Source organism: Amphiprion ocellaris, chromosome 16 (genome assembly GCF_022539595.1).
Source record: "Amphiprion ocellaris isolate individual 3 ecotype Okinawa chromosome 16, ASM2253959v1, whole genome shotgun sequence".
NCBI classification, from domain to species: Eukaryota; Metazoa; Chordata; class Actinopteri; family Pomacentridae; genus Amphiprion; species Amphiprion ocellaris.
The window spans coordinates 17,901,496-17,920,538 of NC_072781.1; the positions used below are offsets into that span (position 1 = coordinate 17,901,496).

Sequence of the window (19,043 nt, forward strand, 5' to 3'; positions counted from 1 at the left end):
GCGATCGCCCCAGAGTGCCTGTCAACTTTATGATTTAGCTCAACTACCGCGTCCAGAACAGCACAGTCATCCCAGACAGAAAGTAGGCTACGCCGGTTTAAGGTGACCAGGCAACAGCTGCAGCCGAGGAATTTGAAGAATGATTGCATTTACAACTCCGTAATTCAGCGCTATTGTGCTCAAATATGGACATAAACTTGTTGGAAAAATAAAAAAAGAGGATGCTGTCTAGTTCCAGGACACGCCCTGTCGCTGGAAAGTGCTCTCTCCATCGCGCGTTCTAGTCCAGTCCACCAAATCGCAGGCTCTATGATTCCCTGCGTGTAATCCCATTAAATGACAGCCACAAACTTAAAGCAGAGATAACATCAGGCTGTCAACCGGTTCTTTTTCCACACCTCCCCAACACTCTTCTTCCGTCGGGGGCATCTCCTGGTTAATCTCGGCAAAAGGAATAAAGAAATCTCTACCTACCGGGCATGTCTGCTAGAGGTGAGTATCTTTTGCCGCAGAAGCCTTCATAACAACACATAGAGAGGAGGAAAAGTGTGTTAATCTTTAGGGAGGAGGGGGATCTTGGATGGAGAAGGGAGCCCTTTTTATTGCGTCGTCTTTCGCCAGGAGCAGGGCTGTGATAATGACACTGAGACTGTAAGTAGGTTAGACCGGTGCATGGCTGAAACTACAGCCTCCACCGCTGCAGCCTTTTTTTAGACAAGCCTACAACTTATTTTGTTGATGTGAACAGTAGGCATAGTGCAGCCTAAAAATAGATCCCACTTTTCTCTTTTGAAAATCCCAGCTGCTGTGATGGAGCTGCTCTGATTGCTCCTCTGATGGTGGATGCCATTAGTTAATAGCTGGTGGTGGAGGACAGTCAAATGTGATAATCACTGTTTTCTGCTAAGTGCCTGACTTGCTGAGGTAAAGTCAGGTGATGAAAGGTACTGCAGAAATGCAAACTGTAATTTGTTGTTCCTAAGCTGCCTGAGCTGTGTGGATGTCTTGTCTTTGCAGGATTTGTAGCTGAGTGTAAATAAGCTGTCATACCTGCAGACAGAGCAGGTGGATGGTGTTTGTTCCCATGTGGCGAGTCTTTCGTGCAACAGTGGCATCACCTCCAGCTGTTCCTGCTGGATCAGATAGTCTGACTGACTGGTTAAGGGCTGGATAGAGGCACTGAAGTTGCAATGCTGACATGACCTCAAGGTTATCATACAAAAGCAGCAACTGGATCCTCTTTTTGTGTAAAAAAAACAACCTTTTATAAAGACTCATGCTGCACAGCTTATGTGCAAGCAAAATAACCTGTAAGTACTGAGGTTGTCATTTATTTATGTGCTAATAATCTGTTAAATTTTTGCTCATATCCAATAACTTACATGGTTACTTACTTATATCTGTCTACAGGCAGCACTACTAGCTAATAGCACTGTGCTGTGTACATATGTATATAACCTCACTCTTTTTAATTTCATTTTATTTTTTAAACATATTCATATTGAACTGCTGCTGATTGCTGTGAGTTACCACACAAGTTTAGTTTTTTTTGCACCGACACTAAAGCATCTATCTATCTGTCTGTCTGTCTGTCTGTCTGTCTGTCTGTCTGTCTGTCTGTCTGTCTGTCTGTGTCTGTCTGTCTATGATTATTCATTTTCAGAGGGGCAAAAAACTTGACATTTTACACAACTAGGGTCAGAAATAGGGACTAGAGGCCTCAGATGTGGAGTCTGAGCTCAAACAGGCTTTCTGGTCAACTTATGGAATGTAGCCTGCACTGAAAAAAGACAGTTGTCGGACCTTGCGTAAATGAATTGCTTTTGTTAATAATACACAATTGAATAGAAGTTTATCCAGATAAAGTGAACAAGTAATATTAATGTCATTGGTATAAAGTTAGATGAACTTAAATAATTTAATTCCTTTCAATTGACAATTGCTGCAGCCTGATTCTAAGGGAAATCAACTTGATTTTTAATTGTATTTTTTTACATTTCTAACTAAAATGTTTTTTAAAAAAGGCAAAAATTGTTTGTGTCATTAGACTTATCGTTCTGTCCCCGTCTTTATTGTATAATCCTACTGAAAGAAAACAGCAATTGAGTTGCAGCAGTAAAATCTGAAGAAATGTGAACATCAGATGCACAATGCTACAAAAAAAAAAAGAAACAGTAAACCTAACTTCCACACTTTTGCTGAAATTTGAATATTAGTTTAATGGGACAAAATGTAATTTTAAGTTGCTAGAATTCACAAAAGTCAACTACCTTCACCAAAGCAGGAAGATAACTGAGATTTATTTGAAACAGTACTTTATTTCAACTGCAGCTAAAACACACTTTATACAGTCTATAGGCTTGAAATTATTTTAGAGGGATGCATGGCCCTGTGATGGACTGGTGACCTGTCCAGAGTGAACCCTAAGTCAGCTGGGATTGACTCCAGTTGGATGGATGGATGGATGTATTTCCATCTCTTGGAAGCTGTATTCTCTAAGGATGTTTGAACTTAAAATGTCTTCTATGGTATGGAAACTACACCATAAGGGGCCATTTTTAGAGAGCCCATGAGAAAAGAGTTTTGTGTTCAGAGTCATGTTATAAATAAACTGTCATTTTTGGTCTTTTTTGGGTGAGAGAGACAGAGAAGCTGGATAAATTGTGTCTTTCTCTCCATTCCAATGAAAGAAATCCCATGTTTGGTTTATTATTTAATATAATAGGAGTCACTGCAGTATTTCCACGACACATATCCCTCCCTTTCATGCTCTGAAGCCTCTAGCTGAGCCTGTGCAGAGAGATGACTTTGAACTCCTCCCTCCCCTCCATCAGTGATGTGGCCTACTGTATCTGTGCTCATTGCTGCTGGTGGAGATCGATGAAGCTCAGAGCCCACTGCTTCACAGCCCCCCTGTGGTACATAGGACTGATTAGCTCGCTTAAGCCCCTGCAAACAGCCAATCATTATTCATGAGAAGTAGCTATCCTCAACCCAGTGGTTGTACGATATAGTGAAATGCCAATTATGTCCGTGTTGTTTAGACGAATGGGAGGTTACTAATCTATTATCGCAATTAGATCAGGCTCAGCGACACAAACACGTGTCCTTGTAACAGTATATCACATCACATATTTATAGTTATCATGGGCTGACCTGAGGCTGGGCTGTAGAATTTTATTTACACCATGACATATGACAAGATTACATAGAATATTATTGTGTAGAATAGATTTTGGGTTGTGGAAAAATGTTTTCTTCCTAGACTTCTATGTGCACCTCTCAGTGAGTTGTGGCTCAATCAATTTTAAATGTTGTCTTAATTGTATGATTGATTGACAGAAAATTAATGGCAGCTATTTTGATAAAATCATTTTCCAGTAACAACTTTTCAATTGTGAAGATTTGCTGCTTTTAATTTTCATATGCCATAGAAAACTTTAGTTTAGACATCATGCAGATTAATTTGGAAAAACAAACAGCATAATAATACATCACGGTAACAGTTGTTTGATGGAAATTATCTAAGTGAATGTTCAAGGTGTCCATTTGATGATGCTAGTGAGTTGCTTTGTCTATGTTTTGGACCTTTGATGGTATTAGTGGAAATATGTTACAGTAGCACCTATAGGAACTGCAAGGTAAGGACACGGTAAATGGTTGAATTCCATCCAGCAGAAAGTCAGGGAATTCCAAATTGTCCCGAATGACTCCAAGTTTCCCTCCCGGTATGCATTTATGACTGCCAGCCCCACCTTCACTTGTCCAGCGACCATCAGCCATTACAGTTCTCCTAGTCTTGGAGTCGCCCCCCAACCCCCACCCCTCTCATCAGCACATGGCCATCAGCTCTTACCTTGCTAGTCCTGCCCTTCCATTAGTCACCCCACCTCATAATGCACCCTTGCGGGCGTGCTGCTCTCTGTTTCCTTTTCAGTCTCATCATATTTCCTATGCTGCTTTCTTTTGTCCAGAATCTCTTGTCGTGGTATTTATTTATTTATTTCTCATAAACCCATTATCCTACCTGTGAGCCGCCCGCTATGAGTCTGCTGTTGATGGCTATTGAGCAGCTCAGTCAGAACAACTGGGGCTTAAGTGCACTGTTCCAGCCAAGGTCACCTTTTATAGTGGCATTTGACAGATGGCCTTATCAAATTTCTCCATTTGCATTCTCTGGAAAATCAGTTATGCCATTTACGTCATTTATTTTTACATGGAGGCTGTTTTTCCTACAGTTGGCTCTTTACTGTTATGGCTGGCCAATCAATTGTGAATTAATTCTTTATCTTGCTCCATTAAGCCACTTATTACTGTTTCATGGCAGAATCTTAAAACAACACTTTGGTTGCGGGTCTGTGGTGTTCATTCAGCTTCCTGCTGCTCCTGGGCTGTTGTATAAATTGGCCTTTTAAATGTGATTTTATTGGCCTCTTTGAAGACAGACTGTGCTGAAAGTATGCGTTTTGCTCTCTTATACATGAAAATTTCAACTGCATCTCAGCAACATGAACCAGAATTTGACACAAGGACTGATTGCTGAATGCTGAGCTGACAGATTTTGCCTATATTTGAATGCAAAATGAACATTGCGCCTTATTAGTTACTGCGTTGATGAAATTCATGAATAGTTTTATTAGCATAAAGAAACTAGGGTAACTTTTCTGTGCTGGCCCTGCTTCCTTATTTCATCTTTAAAAACCAGACTGTTGTGCTTTTTCTGGTAATCTTATTTCAAAGTAATCATTGCATTTGGATGTCTGGATTCCTTTAAGTGACTATCAACATAGAAAATCCGTCCCCACATAGCTGGTACATCTCCAGTTTTGTCCTGCTCTGACTTCTTCCTCCGCCCCGCCCTTTCCTCGAGCAGAGTTAGCACATCCTGCACACTGTACCTGTTACACTGCAGTGCAATCTGGATGATCAATGGTGCACAAAAAAAAGGAGGCATGGCTCTATCCTGCAGTAACCCAATCTGATGCCTCCTCCTTATCCGACCACTGGAGAGGGCTGCTCATGCTGCAACAGCACGACCCTCTGCATCAGCACTTTTCTCCCTGTCTGTGTGTGTTTATGTACTGTATGTGCGAATATGAGGGTCGGTCGGTGTGCGCGCGCATGCATGTGTCCTGGCAAAAGCCTGAATAATTGATGAGCAGTGGAAGGAGTGAAAGCACTGCCGGACGGGACGGAGTGTGTGGGAGTGTGTAGAGATGGGGGAGAGGAATACAGTGAGGCAGCAGCCTGGCTACGATGGGCTCTGCAACTACGCCCAAAAAATCACCTCCTGCTTCGGACTGGATGGTAAGACAGAGGGGGGAAAACATGAAGAGGAAGGTGGAGGGAGGTGGTGTTACATCTAATGTGGATCAGGATGGAGAAACAGCAGGCGCTATATAAATGTTTGACATGTATTTTGTGTGCAATGCTGGATTTTTTTGAACAGGCAGGAACAGCAGTGTTGTTTTCTGAGCACGTATGTGTTGGTTTGCGAGCGTGTGGGTAGTTGTGGCAGAGATACCACAGAGTAGATGACAGTTGGAGGGTAGAGCCTCACTGCAGCAGCGTACTATGTCCTTAGCTTCTCTCAGGTACCTGTGTCTGCATGTGTGGCTATAAGAATGTAAGTCTTCTAGCTTAAACCTCACTATCCCACTTGTATCTTTTCTCTGTAATGAAACTCCAGCTCTCTGAATGAAGGTGTGGTTGTGAGTGGAATCTAAATGAAGTCAAATTAGATAAGTACTGATGTAAATAGTAGTGAACTCAGTAACACTAACTCCAGGTATCCGGTCTATGCACCCTCTCAGACAAAGAGGAAATTCATTAATTTTGAAGTGCAGGCCAAGCCAGACATCTCCAGACTCAAAGGATTTTGTGCTTTGTCACTGTCTGCTTAGGTTTTCAGCATGGCTACATTACTCTGATTCATTTCTTTTGATGGAAATAGATAAGCGTGATTAGTCTTATCAGTTTGATGACTATTAGATTTCAGCAGGGGTTTTCTGTTTTATTGCTTTTAGTTGTTAATGTAAAGAAGTATGCATAAGGAGGAAGCAATACTGTCTTAGCAACGCTGTTTATTACAGTTGGGTCAAGACATATCAGCAGGTTATCTTGTTTTTGTGGAGTTTGCTTAGATTCTCCCTCTGCATCATCTATCTTTTCACCTCCCACCAGGACATATCAGTGAGTCAAAATATGCCTCACACTGAACTCACATTTCCAAGGAATGTGAATGCATCTTTGGCTCAAGAAAGCGTGCTTATAAAAATTTGAAAACATTCTGCTAGTCTTCGCAGAAACAAAATCTGCCCCAACATTAGATGGTCTGAAGATTAAAAAGTCAGAACATGCCTTCTAAATGAGTTACATCTTCTAAAATCCTATTGCGATGTCACCGGATAATGGAGAGCCATTGCTGGCATTTGGACTCCATTGCTGATGTGGTTACAGTGTCTGTAAATCTGAATGATCCTGCTCGTGATTAACACAGGGTTTCTGCATTGTTGGCTGCAGGAACGACCTTGCTGGTTGTTGACCTTGTAAAGGACTGGCAGACTCCCAAGGCAGTCTGCCCTGAAAGTGTGCCTTGGATGACTGTAGTACTGCACACTGATCCATCTGGTCTTATTGTACACAAACCCACCTTTATGCAAAGAAGTACATTCTTGCAAAAACATATCTTGTTGTTTAATAATGTAATTTGATATAAAATGTAATACCAAAAACAAGGACTTTGCTTTTTGAAAGTTGTGACAGAATCCCATCTCTTCGTCGGACAGATGTGAATAACTGTAAGTGAATGGGATGCACGTGAATCAGGTAGTGTGACTCCCACCATACAATGGGTAAACCTAACATAGACCAACCCAACCCCACCCAGAAGATAATCATAGGCTCGACGTCAGCCCTAAGCTGCTTAAGGCAGCAGGCTGGTTGGGCTGAAGACACTCACAGTGTAAGCTTCTTTCCCTATGTCTCATTTTGCTTTACCTGCAGCAGACTGCTTTGTCACACTTACTGCCTGCTGTTTGTCATCTCCACCTCAAGGTGGACGTCAGCGCTTCCACTTCTTGCATCTACTGCACATCTGAAGTGACAGGTGGAGGGAATCCTAACAAGAGGAGTTTCCGCTGGAGGCCTCCCTGGATATTGCCATGATTTAATGATGAGCTGCTGTGAATACACCCATCGGTCTCCTTTGTTTCTTGTTTTGTGCCTAAATGAACATTTCTCCTTCTCAATGTCTGAGGGCAAACGGATTTTAGACCAAGTGTGAGCCTGACACTGGCTGACATCTACCTGCGGTGCTTCACCCTTCTCTGTGGGACGGTTGAAGGGGACCAGGGCGCCATGCCCACTCTGCCTAGTCTCAACAGCCTGGGCAAGCTGTGCAGCTCCAGCCGCAGTCACAATGTCGACCGCGTCCGAGTGAAACGCAAGAGCTCAGTCAAGCGTATGTCCGTCATCGAGGATGGACACGTGGCTGAAGTCCTGTACCTCATTCCTAAACAGTACATGGAGCAGCTACCATACCTCAACCCAAATGACTATTATCTAAGTGAAAGGCTGAATGAGGTCGCTACAGGTAGGACAGGAGAACAAATTGAGATCAATCTGCTTGAAACATTTATTCACGCATCTACCACTGCAGCCATCCATTCCAGCTGCGGCTGACTTGTAACTGTAACATCACTCAGCGTTATTGATGATTGGTTAATCAATGAGCAACAAAACAAAAAAACATCAAAGTGCAAAAAAATAAAAACTAAATTAAATGCAAGCACATTGTACTTTTAGACACTTAAATAAATGAAATGGCGTTTAATTTTATTAGTTTTGACCACTGTCCATCTTCTCTATTGTTGCCCCTTTTAAATGTAATGCTGCAGCTGTTTGTTGCAGTTTGGCTTCTCTGCTTTGCATTCTGTTTGTGAGTAGGTGTCTGTGAGTGAGGTGATCGGTTGTTGTTTAAAGATCACTTCATTTTAATTGGATGACGGTGAGCATTTACACCTTTTGAGGCCTTTCACATCTGACCTGTGTGCATGTGTGAGAGCTCCTGTTACGCAACGATAGCTCCTCAACTGCAAAAAGTCAGAAAAGTCAGGAAATTAATTACCATCCTCCCTCCATAGTTATATAATGTGAACCCATATGCAATGGCAGACCTGCTGCATTTTGCCAAGAAACAGTACATGGGGAAAAGACATGTTGGCTTATATCAGGATTACAACATGGGCATGTGGTCAAATGGAGATTTCCAGACCTTATGCATTCTCTGACTGAATGCCAGACACAGTAGTAAATCCATCATTGCTTGGCACTTAGTTGTATGTAAGTACTGTTGTGTGTAAATAAGGCAAACACCAACAGCACCTTCTATTTTTGGAGTTAAAGTTTGATTTTGATGAATCGCGCAGGCTCAAGGGAGGTTTGTCTCTGCAAACTGACCCGAGATCAAAGATCACAGGGGTCAAGGCTTGTGTTAGCTATTTCATTTCTTCACTGACAGCTAAAATCAATCAGTGACAGCAACATTCAATAACTGTTTATATTCAGTGCAGTCTGTAGTCATTTCACTGCAGCTTTAATTTGTTTGTGGTTTGAAAAAAGTCTGACTTTTCTGAGATCCAATATGTGTAGAAAAAAAGCACCCGAAAAGAAGCAGTAGTCATCGTTTTATTCAACCAAATCTTTTCCTGAACCTCTTTAGTGCCGACCTGACAAAAGATTAAACATTCTCAGTTTCCACACCATAAACAAGTCTGTATTAATTCACTGGGTGATTATTTTTGAATATGAGTGGCACTGATCCTGCTTTCCAAGTGGTATTATCCAGAGGTCAGCATGTGTTTGATGATACCTCAAAGAAACACCAAGATGAGTCAGCAGCCCAAGCTTCCTGTGGGCTGTGGATAGAAAATGTGGTTTGTAAATTGTTGAAATACTCACAAAAACAATGTCATTTGGTTGTAGTGCAAACATATTTTCTGTGTATTCAGAGTAGCTCCACAACACGAATTATAATGCAGCATGGGTGGAAGCACTTTGAAGAAGTGAACCTGGTTGTGCAGGATTGCCGTTCAAAAGGTTCTCACCCATTTTAAAATAGAAGCGAGCTGGTGAAGTGCTTGTCATTATCCAGCGACAGAGAGTTAGGCCTGCCTATGCTCCAGCAGAGTTGAAGAGTTCATCCAAGTTATTTGTCATTTACTTCTTCTGCTCTGTTCAAAGTAAAAAATCTGCAAATCGTCACCCAGCGCAAAGACACGCATATCTTCTGTATGCATATGTGTGTGTATGTGTTTGTGTCTGGCATCGCACAATCCTAATTGTAGGCCTCGAGATAACTGTGCAGTCTGTCCACACAATGCACTGTTGTTTACTGTACATGTGCCCTCTTGCATTATAATGTCAGTTTGGCTTTTCTACTCAAGACAATAGTCTAAAACCAGGAGTCAAATTACATTTATCACCGTCTATGGAAGGATCATGCTAAATGGTAACAGTGAGTAATCTGTACTGATATGAGGGCGGTGCTGTAGTGCACTAGTCAGGTTATTAATGGACAGGCAGACATGGATCATCCATAGGTGAGCCAAATACAGTAGAAACCTTTCATCCATGGATAATAGGCTTTGCTCCTCAGGAATTGCTCTTGGCAAGCTTTGTGTGGCATGAATGTCCTGCAGCTCCACCAGAGATTATTAAAAGAGGAGAGATGATAATAAGGCCATTACAGTGGATACAGTAACAGGATGTCTTTGTGTTGCATTCAGGAGCTGCACTGTAAAACTCTTAGAGATTTTTTTTTTTTTTTTTGCTCGCTCAGCCAACATTTTAATAAACTACTCAATATTTGGTCATCATATACTCATCACATATTCCCTCTCTTTGTAATAAAAATGGGTGGAGTGCTGGAGAAAAGTCCACTAACTATTTTTACCGTTTGCCTCTATGGCATGCCTCCATTGCCTGATGAGAAGAACACGCCTCTGTAGAAACTGATGCGTGTTGATGGGTATCCAGAAGGTGGCACAGTTGACGCTGCAGTGGACGGATGCACTCTGCATGTATAATGTGCTGCCTGCATCAGCATTTACAGTAGCGGTGCTGACGAAAAACTGTTCCTCCCTTTTAGCCGTGGAGACGCACCGATGGATCAGTAACTGTTTGGGCTGTAATTGTTTTTGTGACATGAGTGACTACTGAAATCATATTTCCTTTAGTTGGCACATTGAAGTGTCTCCAGACACTTAGTTGGTGCTTTGCTGTGTCTTCTTCTGTTGTATCAGTAGACTTTATTTATTCCTCATTTGCTAAAACAGTGGGATTTCCAGGCATCAAAATAAACAAAGCAACAAATCACATTGCCTCAGTTCCATTGGAGACTTGCAATCGTTTTTCATGTTGAAAATGTTTTCTATCTCCCTGGCAGATGGGAATCTTGTTTATTTTGCAACATTTTGACAACAACAGTGTGAGCTAATTCGTGAGTTGACAAGAAGTGTCATTTTTTCATATGGTCATTTAAGTGGCAGATGATATAAGAGCCGGTGTGTTCGCCAGGCTCAGCCAGAAACGAGCTCTACCGTGCTCTTTGTAATTGGATTGCAGAGGATCCACCAAAGATATTAATACAAAGCTCATGCTAGAGATCACGGTAAGTCTGGCCTTTCACCTTAGAAGGCCTTACGTGCCTTCTCATGCAGTTCTTATACATTACATGGCCTGTTGGGAGCCATGAGATTATTAACAACTAAGGTTGCCACCCAAGGTGAGGGTTGTACTGTATGATGATCAGCTGGACAGTGTTGATTGGATCCGACTATGATCCCTTCTATCTATCATGTTTCGTACTGTACTCTGACAAATATTCTCAAAAGATGTCATACAAGAAGGCTTTTTTTAAACTGTGGATAATGAGGTTAATACATCTTTTGTTTAATTTTAATTATTCATTTTGGTTCTTGCTGTAACCACCTCACAGTCATGACAGAGCGAAATTACCACAAAAGTCCGTCCTTTGCTTTGTAGCTTTATTTTTGACAGTGTTGAGGCTCATGTAGTGTATATTTCAGAGGGGATCCAGTTAATATAGCCCCCTCAATATTTAGAATATATACATTTGCTCCCATCCCCTAAAAATACATGAAAGAAGCAGGAGACTTTACCTATGAGAAATTGCCATAACATGTACTCATCGGTCCTGATTTTGTGATAAATTAAGGCATTTCCACCATAAATTGCTGCCGAAAAGGAACAAATTGGTCCATGGAAATTCATCAGAGTGCAGGAAATTCTGAACCTAGAAATTTCTAGAAGGCTCCAGTGTTCAATTGAAATCTATGCCCATGCATGTGATCCACACTCCTTAGAAGTCTGTTTGTCAAATACACTATTTTTTCCTCAAAGTGAACCAGTCTTTCGGCACAGCAGGCTAATTACTGCACTGAAAAGAGTAATTGATCTCCACCTGCTGCCCTGTTGTACTGAAACAAAGTCTTTGTTGAATTGTATGTTATACAGCACCGTAGTAAAGGGTTGTTCCGATAAAAAATCTGTGTTGAACTTTTTATTTGAGCTTGTCTTCACGTACAGGATTTAAATACACATCATACCACACAGTTTAGGACAGAGTTGAGTCAGACTGATTTGCTGTGAGGATAAGTTGTTGCAACTGGGAAAAAAAACAGAGGAGACCTAGTTTATCTGAACACATATGAGTGACTTTAACGTCTGTTCCTGTATTATTGCTGTCGCATATGTGTTCAGAGCCGTCTGTTCTGGGATTTACTGTTTTTGGTCACACAGAAGCAGCAGCAGCAGCAGCAGCCACCTGGTTGCTGCAATGAGGAGGCGGCTGACACAACAGAGGGGCTGAGAGAGGGAGCATGAGGGGAAGAGGAGGGAGGAGGAAGGAGGAGTGGGAGGAGGAGGAGGAGGAGGAGGAGGAGAGGGATGGGAGGAAAACAGGCAGTCGGGAGGCAAACCCCACGCTGGAGCTGTGTTTTCGGGAGGAGAGCTTAGCAGTGCCTACACCTCTCTCTCTCTCTCTCTCTGGTGTCTCGGCTCTTCTTTTTTTGCTCTCTGGTCTTGAGAAAAAAAGGATCTAGCAGCTGCTGTGTTACTGGTGATTGATCCTCTGAGCCTTTTCTGGTGCAGATATACCTGGATTCCAATGGTCATGGTCAAAGAAAAAGGTATTCCGGCGGTCCTGTGTGTGTGTGATTGTCATGAGTGTGTTTTTATGGGGTTTGTTTTGCTTGCCGTGCTGTTGACTGTCTGCAGGTGTGCATTATGTCCATTGAGGTTTGTGTTGCTGTGTCCGACTGTTAGAATTTCATTTAACTGGGCTGAATTCTCAGTCCCTGATTTGATTATTTTTAGAGGTGGTATTATGGATATGGTTTTCTTCATGTGGGTGTGTGTTGCTTGTAAAAAGCATGACTAACGACAGTCTAAATGTGCATCTTCAACACATCGGTGTGTTCTCTGAGAATAGCAGACTTGAACATGCTACGCCCTTCTCAGTACTCTGCTGCCTGTGTTGGAGTCTGCTTAATTCGGCAGCGTCAGGCTTTATGTAAATGTATATCGGAAGGAAGCATCTGGCTTGTCGTACAGGACACCGTATGCGAAACCTTCCCAACCATGATGTGATCGCTTAAAACAGTCGGTCTCTGCAAGCCGGCTGGATGCAAAGGTACCATGTAGAGAGGAGAAGTGGAGCACTAGTGTAGGAAGCCTCACTGCGCAGAGCTGAGGACCTGCACTCTCTGTCTTTCTCTCTCCCTCTCCCTCACTCTGTCTGCAGCCGTTGCCATGGCGACCATCTAAAAGGTACACTCCATTGTTGTCAGCTGTGGCCCCATTCATAGTGTCCTGTTAAAAGAAAAAGATGATTGTCTCTGCCGATGACTGGGGTCGCCCAGCTGTGTGGGACGAATTAGGCGAAGTCAGGGGCCATCGTTCAGGGATATTAACATTCCCTGCAATTTACGGGGGCATGTGGTCGTGAGGTTGGCCATTGTTTGTCGAAATGACTCACAGCAAGCAGCAACGTAGACACAATTTTCTATAATAAAGAAATCTCCTGTTTAAAATGATTCAAAAGCCATGTAGTGGCAATAATTGGCTGCACACTGAGGGCAAATATTTAAGTGAAATTAAACTGAAGTAGCTTGCGTAGGGGGAATAAGCCTATAGCTTTCACATTGACTCTATAAATATTCCTGAGACTTCATTGCTGTAATGGAAATAGCAAAGAATTACATCATTTCCACTTAGTTCACCGGACTGGAAATGAATGTAAAAGTCATTAATCACTGTAATAACTGATTATACGTCACCATTATACTCCCAAGTCTCTTAACAGTATCTCAAGTTGCCTGCTGTATTGCTCCTGTGTGTTTCAGTTGATGCTGTATGGGTTAATCTTCCCGCTCGCATATTTTGTGTCCCGTGTGTGGGCATGTGATATTTTCGTGGTGTGTCTGAAAATATTTCTATCACTAAAAAACATCAGATTTTCTTTGACAGATACGAGTGTGTAGGTTTGTTTATGTAGCTGACAGCACACTGTTGGCTGGAGGCGGCGTCCAGCTCTGGAGCTGCTCCCTTGCTGTGGATTCGACCGGCCACAAAGGAAAGGCCTTCGCCACTGAGTCCCCTGTGTTGGCAGGACACCCATAACCTCTGGCTGCCACGTGTTCATCTCCCACAATCCCTCTGAAAGTTTTCCATAACCTGCCTCTGCTTCGCCTGGTGACTTTTGGGAGTTGTGTGGCAGCAGGAAGCTTGTTGGAGTTTATCGTCCACATTTAAAGGCCCCTTGGTTTTCATTGCTCCAAACAGAGAGTTATGCTTTTGCAAACTAAGATTTTATTGTGTATTCTCCAGGGAGCTCATAATGCAACCTGTCTAAGACCAGGTGGGCTCTGTACCATCAGGAGGCACAGCTGACCCAATAATGAATTATACAGTGTGCTCACAATGATGAATCATAATCAAGCGACTGCAGTGTTAGCGTTTTGTCTGCTTGCAGGCGGTTGTCCCATTTCCAACGCCAAGAATACTCTTGAAATAGTTCGTAATTTATTGGGGACGTGTACCTTGGGTAGTGTGAGCTGAGTTTGCACGTGCTTGTGAGATTTGTTGTATTGGATTTGTTTCTTGATTTCTGCATCAAATTGCGTACGACGGCCAGCTCTCCTGCACGTCAGATAATCGTCATCACACGTACGTTGCCTGTCTTGTGACGCACCAGAACTGTCAGCTTTCACAATCCGAACATTTTCTCCTGAAAGTCTCCTGTCATGTGCCTTTCTAGCTGCCTCGTGTGATTTCGCAGAGTGCTGCAGACAACTGCAGTGGTGCCTCATCTTTGAAGCTTGCCAGTGTCTACCCCCTGAAAGAGGAGCTAAACCCTTTCACAGACATCAGTGCAACACACACACACACTCTCATAGACACTGGCTGTTTGTACAGCTGGCACACAGGACCAGAATATACAGATGAGATAAGTGGTCGGCCACGGAGAGACAGTCTCTGACCTCAAATATACAGACTAAAACAACAAGAGTGGCATGAGAATCACATGAAAGAAATACAGAGTGCAGCCATACATTGTGCCAGTCAACAAACATCCTCCCTGTCTGGCATCAATCAGTTTGATTATCACGGGAAATACGACCCAGGAGCGCGGGGCTGTGATGGGCCGTCATTCAGAGGCAAAGAGCCAAGGCCTTCATAAGCTCCACTTCTACCAACACAATGGCTCCTGCAGTTCATGAAGCCACCATTGTCTCCTCTCGGCTAAGTGACTGTACTGGAAGTCTCTCTCGCTTATTATAATTGTATGTACCTGCCCAACTACAAACGCTCTGCGCTGTTGCGTTCAAGCATTGAGAGCAGATCATTATTCCAAGCTTAGGTCCCTGAGGGTTAGTTATTCAAGGTTTGGGGGAGCCTGGTGGAGGCCGATAGGGTTCCCCTCTGCAATTTGTGCCCGTCTTTGAAGTGCTTTGTCTGGGACGCTGGTGGTGGGGCAAAGGGGGCGTGGAGGCGGTGAATACGGCCATACATATTCATGGAGGGGAGGGTTAAGAGCTTCTTGTTATGTCTGGGTGATAAAGAGCTCCATGCACCCTTCCCCCCGAAACACACGCTCACACACGTCCAATCATACGTTGGGATTTCACGGTGGGCAATTTTTGCAGCCTTTGATATTAATCATGGGTCAGGCCCCATCGGAATACAGCGTCCCAAAGTGGGTAGACTGGATGGAACTGGGGGTAAAAAGTGTTGTTTGTGTTGTTGCCCTATGAGTAGATATATCTGTTGTTGGCATGGACACTGGGAGTGGAGCTCTTCTCTTTGTGTCCCTCTCTGTTTTTGTCACACACACTCCAGCACATGCATGATGCTGTACAGACACACTCTCATTCATGGCTGCTATCTGGAACCTCCTCTGAAAGCGGGTGAATATTTTATAATATCTTTTCATCTCTCATCTATTGTTTAATTGAACACCCCCCCACCCCCCACCCCCTGTCTCTCTCTAAACTTCTACTACGCATTCCTCGGGGTCCATGGCAGGAAATGAAGGCAACAAAGTCTTCCTCAGCAAATCCTGTGCTCTCCGTCAATAGTCCCCACTCCATTGTTATTTACCAGCAGGGCCGGGGGCATGTGTAACAGAGAAAATCTATCCTCGGGGGATTCAAAATGGCCTTTCTCACTTCCCTCCTGAGTATCATCTACAGCCTTTATTATTGCCAACGCAGCGAGGCTCCTGTTAAATGGGTGGGGGGTGAGATGAATGTAAGGGGTGGAGAGAGCAGCCCCCGTTTCTCTGGGCTCGGCTTTAGGATGCTCTGCTGGTTATTGTTCCCTCAGCACCGCCGTTATGTGTGTGTGTGTGCGTTGGTGCGCTCATTGTGTGTTTAGGTTCATATCAGTCACTTTATCCTCTGGTGATGAGGCAGGACAGATCACTCTGTCAGCACAGCCAACACATCCAGCCCAGAATGAGGAATGTGAGCAGCACTCGGAAAATTTGCGCTACTGTATATTTCACAGTAAGTTGCTCTGTGCTGAGGTTGCTTCATGTACCGCATACTTACTTATTTATAGCGTTATATAATATACATTCTTGCAAATCAAGCGCCATTTTGCTGCTATCACAAGAACCCCTAAAGACTCAGTAATGGATTTATTTCACATCCATGTTATTGAAGTGAAAATTGCTGGAAGTTTTTCTTTTTGCAGAAATGAAGTCACGAGTGTAAAGTCCTGTTATATATTTCAAAGACTAATGGATTTTATGTCCAAACAAATGCAATACATGGTCAATCGAAATCCTCTTAGCAGCCTTTTTCAATTTTTATGAAACACCACACAGCGTCCACTGTCTCTGTGCAGCCACTGTTCAGGCAAACACAGCACTTTACAGTGGAAGAGGTGGAGTTAGGCTGGAAAAACACAGCGCCCATAGAATCCCATCCAGACCTCAGCTTTTAGATCCTCAGTGCATGGGATTCAAACATCTGTCTTGGATTTCTGTCAGTCTGTTATGACGTTAGCAGTGTTGACTTTTCCGTGTTGGGCTGTCCCCCACTGACAACTTAGAAAGGTTAAAAATAGTACGTCAGACATGAAAACGGACTCAAAGAGACATTTTTGGCATCACTACAAATATGTCCTTTAAGGCTGCTCTGATTTTTATTTTTAAATCAACGCTAGTTAAATGACTGTGTAATGTGAAAGGCTTAACTTGTACTCACAAATCCACAGAGAGAATTATTACCACCTCAACAGCTCTTGCAAGGAAGTTCTTCTTACTCTTTATGAGACCAGCACAGTCCCAAATGTTAGACAGCGAATGGAGTGACTAGGAATTACTTCAATGTATGGTCTTAACTTAGAGTTAGATGTCTGGGAGATTCAGCTACTTGTTGGGTTTGTAAAGTCAGCACAAAAACACCTAATTTCCCCATGTTATTTCAGTTGAGCTCATGTATTTCAACCTTCTATGTCAATTCCTCCCTGTCTTCAGCTTTGCAGGTCCCTTCTGCCATCTTTCCATCAAATAAACTCAACTTTGTGTGTCAGTGTTCCCATACTGCCACAGGCACAAGCCCAGGGATTGGTACACTGCAAAAAGTGAACAATTTACAACAGTTTATAAATGTCCTTTGTTTGAACAATTGGCTGTTATTTTACGGATTCCTCGTTTTGTTGAATTACAGATTATAACTAGTAAAAACACAGAGAAAAGTATTAACATGTTACTGCCAAAAAAAAAAATCGAAACTGTACATAATGTCCACATCTAATATCTATATTTAGTAATTTGTTCTTCTACAATGTGTGACTATAAAATGACACAGTTTTACTGTATTTACATCAAAATTGTTATTTTTTACAGATAGTTGGCATCCAGGTATAGCATCATAGTGACATCACATAGGCTACTGATCCTGCAGCATAAAACTCTGTTGTGTTTGATAGTGAAGCTGTTATTTTCGAGAATCATCTTCCAGTCATTCAATGCTTGACCGGAGTTTCCGCCGCGGTTCAGTGTTTTTCTCCATGTCCACCATCAACACAACACTCTGTGGTTCAGAAATACTCTGGATTATGTATCTTATATGAGCACTATTGCACAACTTGATCAGTCAAAGAAATTTGCTCCTGAAACCCAAGTGAGTGGCTCATGATAGTCATCAATTCAATTCAATTTTATTTATATTGCGCCAATTACAGTCAGATTGTCTCAAGACGCTTTATAGAACCCATATGCCTGACCATCATCAAAATGTAGCAGCTACAGAACCACAGATTTTGCTAAGGAGTTGGTGGAGACTAAACCAAAACTAAAAGAAGACTGAATATTGCGCCTTTAGGAGATGACCAGTAGTGCATATGCAGTAATACAATACCTAGTAACTTATTACAATAATTTCTGATTTTTTTTTGAGTAAAGAGTAGTGTAAGGGATTACAATTCCATATGTAGTAACTGGATTACAGCTACTAATCCCAGTAATGCTTGCTTGGACATTTAGTGTGTTTATTATCTTAAGCTGAGTTTGATTGAGGGTTTAATCTCTTTAGTCTTTGTTCAGTGGCCAGACTTCAGGATAGGTCAGTTTGCTAATTAATGAGTCCTGAGGTCAGTTGCGGCAGGTAAAGGCTTTGACTCTCACTAACTTCAAAGTAAATGTAGTTACAAGCTGTGTATCCTTGGTCGGCTTAGTAATACTAACCACACTTGTAATTACATTCAGGATTAATCTAGTTTTGTTTAGGTACTGAGTGTGTGTGTGAAAGATTTGCAGTCATTAACGTTCTCCTCATACAGAGTTTGGCAGTGGAACAAATCTAAAATAACTAGAACAATAACTAAAATGTTATCTAAATCACATTATAGCCTAGTGATATAACCACATTGCAGGAACTCCTTTTTTTTTGATAAGGGTACAATGTGCCACAATATACTGTTATAAATGAAGCATCGTGGAGCTACACAGATGCCTTGGCTTATAAATCATGTTCTCCAGACAAGGGAACATTGTTGTTTGGTTCAGAGCACTGCAAAAATGACATAATCATTTGTTTCAAAGTAATGTAAAAATTGCCAATCAGACTAAAATTGTGACCCATATTCCATGATGTGTCACAGCATGATTTTTTTGTGCATATTGTTCAGCCCTGAAAGTAATAAATTTGCAAAATAATCTTACTTTTGAGAGACCATCTTGTCCATTGTCCAGATCGATGCTAATATTGCCAAGCAATTGTTGTATGCTTGCTTCAACAACTCTACTCAGTGATAATGTGGCTCTTCTGTGTTCACAGCATATTCTGCTGCTTCTGTAAAAGATCAGTTAATACAGGTTTAAAATTTCATAATCCAAATGTAATTTTCTTGAGCGTATTTTGTGCTATTGCAACAATATTAAAGCTGTTTTGTTTACTGAAAACAGCATAACTATGTTGGAGGCAAGTTTTCTCTTTAGTGCTGAAAGG

At 42.2% G+C, this 19,043-nt stretch overlaps 1 protein-coding gene across 20 annotated transcripts in view; it reads left to right on the top strand.

The window, feature by feature from the left end:
- Window positions 1-136: 136 nt before the first annotated feature.
- Window positions 137-19,043, top strand: part of ablim1a (actin binding LIM protein 1a) — a 47,741-nt gene continuing 28,834 nt past the window's right edge. For 7 of the 20 annotated variants that reach the window (XR_008604363.1, XR_008604374.1, XR_008604376.1 and 4 more), the window contains exon 1: window positions 6,998-7,594. Coding sequence is in view for 2 of the 20 variants with exons in the window: in XM_035950439.2 (XP_035806332.1) it covers window positions 7,360-7,594 (235 nt within the window). In the remaining 18 variants the exon portion in view is untranslated. Of the gene's footprint in view, window positions 493-5,037; window positions 5,308-6,995; window positions 7,595-11,967; window positions 12,213-19,043 lie in introns of those variants that run through there. The other 13 variants (XR_004847764.2, XR_008604370.1, XR_008604365.1 and 10 more) reach the window with 7 other exon arrangements.